Source organism: Penaeus monodon, chromosome 29, assembly GCF_015228065.2.
Source record: "Penaeus monodon isolate SGIC_2016 chromosome 29, NSTDA_Pmon_1, whole genome shotgun sequence".
Lineage (NCBI taxonomy): Eukaryota > Metazoa > Arthropoda > Malacostraca > Decapoda > Penaeidae > Penaeus > Penaeus monodon.
Genome location: NC_051414.1, coordinates 33,822,144 through 33,822,834, shown reverse-complemented (window position 1 = coordinate 33,822,834; position 691 = coordinate 33,822,144). Strand labels below are relative to the sequence as shown.

Below are 691 nucleotides of genomic sequence, written 5' to 3'. Positions count from 1 at the left end.
GGATAAGGATAACAAATTATACGGTAAACAATCTAACATGGATTTATATTATCATTAACTTCACACAAAAAATATGGCTCTATTATAATTCATCTTTCCTGTTTGCATCTTTGGTATTGGGGGGAGAAGTGCTTTCAAGATCACTGAGCAAGCCCTCTATGTGCTGTGGGATCAAGCCTTCATATTTCTTCTTGAGTTTTCTGATCTTTTCCTGAATTTTTTCTGTGAGGTGTTCCAGTCTGTTCTCATGGAAGTCTCCCTTCTGCGCTGCCCCCTGGGGAGAGGCAGGGGCGGTCATCAGCGGCTTCTTTGTGTTCTCCTGGGGGGGTTTCGTGCTGAAGGCTGACAGCTGGTTCAGCAGCTGGTGGATGGAGGCGTCTAAGTCGGCCGGGCTTGGGGTGGCCTGCTGCAAGACCGCCATCAGTTCACGCAAGTGGACACTCAGCAATGACCTCAGGAGACTTGGGTCTGAGGCTGTCTTGCGGACCAGCAGACTCTGTAGTTCTGTCACAATGGATGATGACGGATGATCTAACAGTGGAGTATTTCCTTTAGCATTCTCTTGCTCTTGACGCAAATTTACATATCTTACAGCAGCTACCAGAATTTCTTCTGCAGTCTCAGCCTCCTCCAATTCTTTCAGTATTTCCTGTGTGTGGAAGAGTAAACTTGTAGAAATTATCACCACTGC

The 691-nt window shown here is 46.5% G+C and overlaps 1 protein-coding gene across 1 annotated transcript in view; it reads right to left on the bottom strand.

Annotated features, from left to right (window-relative positions):
- Positions 1–19: 19 nt before the first annotated feature.
- LOC119592191 (ER degradation-enhancing alpha-mannosidase-like protein 3) overlaps positions 20–691 on the bottom strand; it is a gene marked incomplete in the record, with an annotated part of 16,637 nt that continues 15,965 nt past the window's right edge. The window contains 1 exon segment of the mRNA XM_037941023.1: positions 20–649. Coding sequence (XP_037796951.1) covers positions 83–649 — 567 coding nt within the window.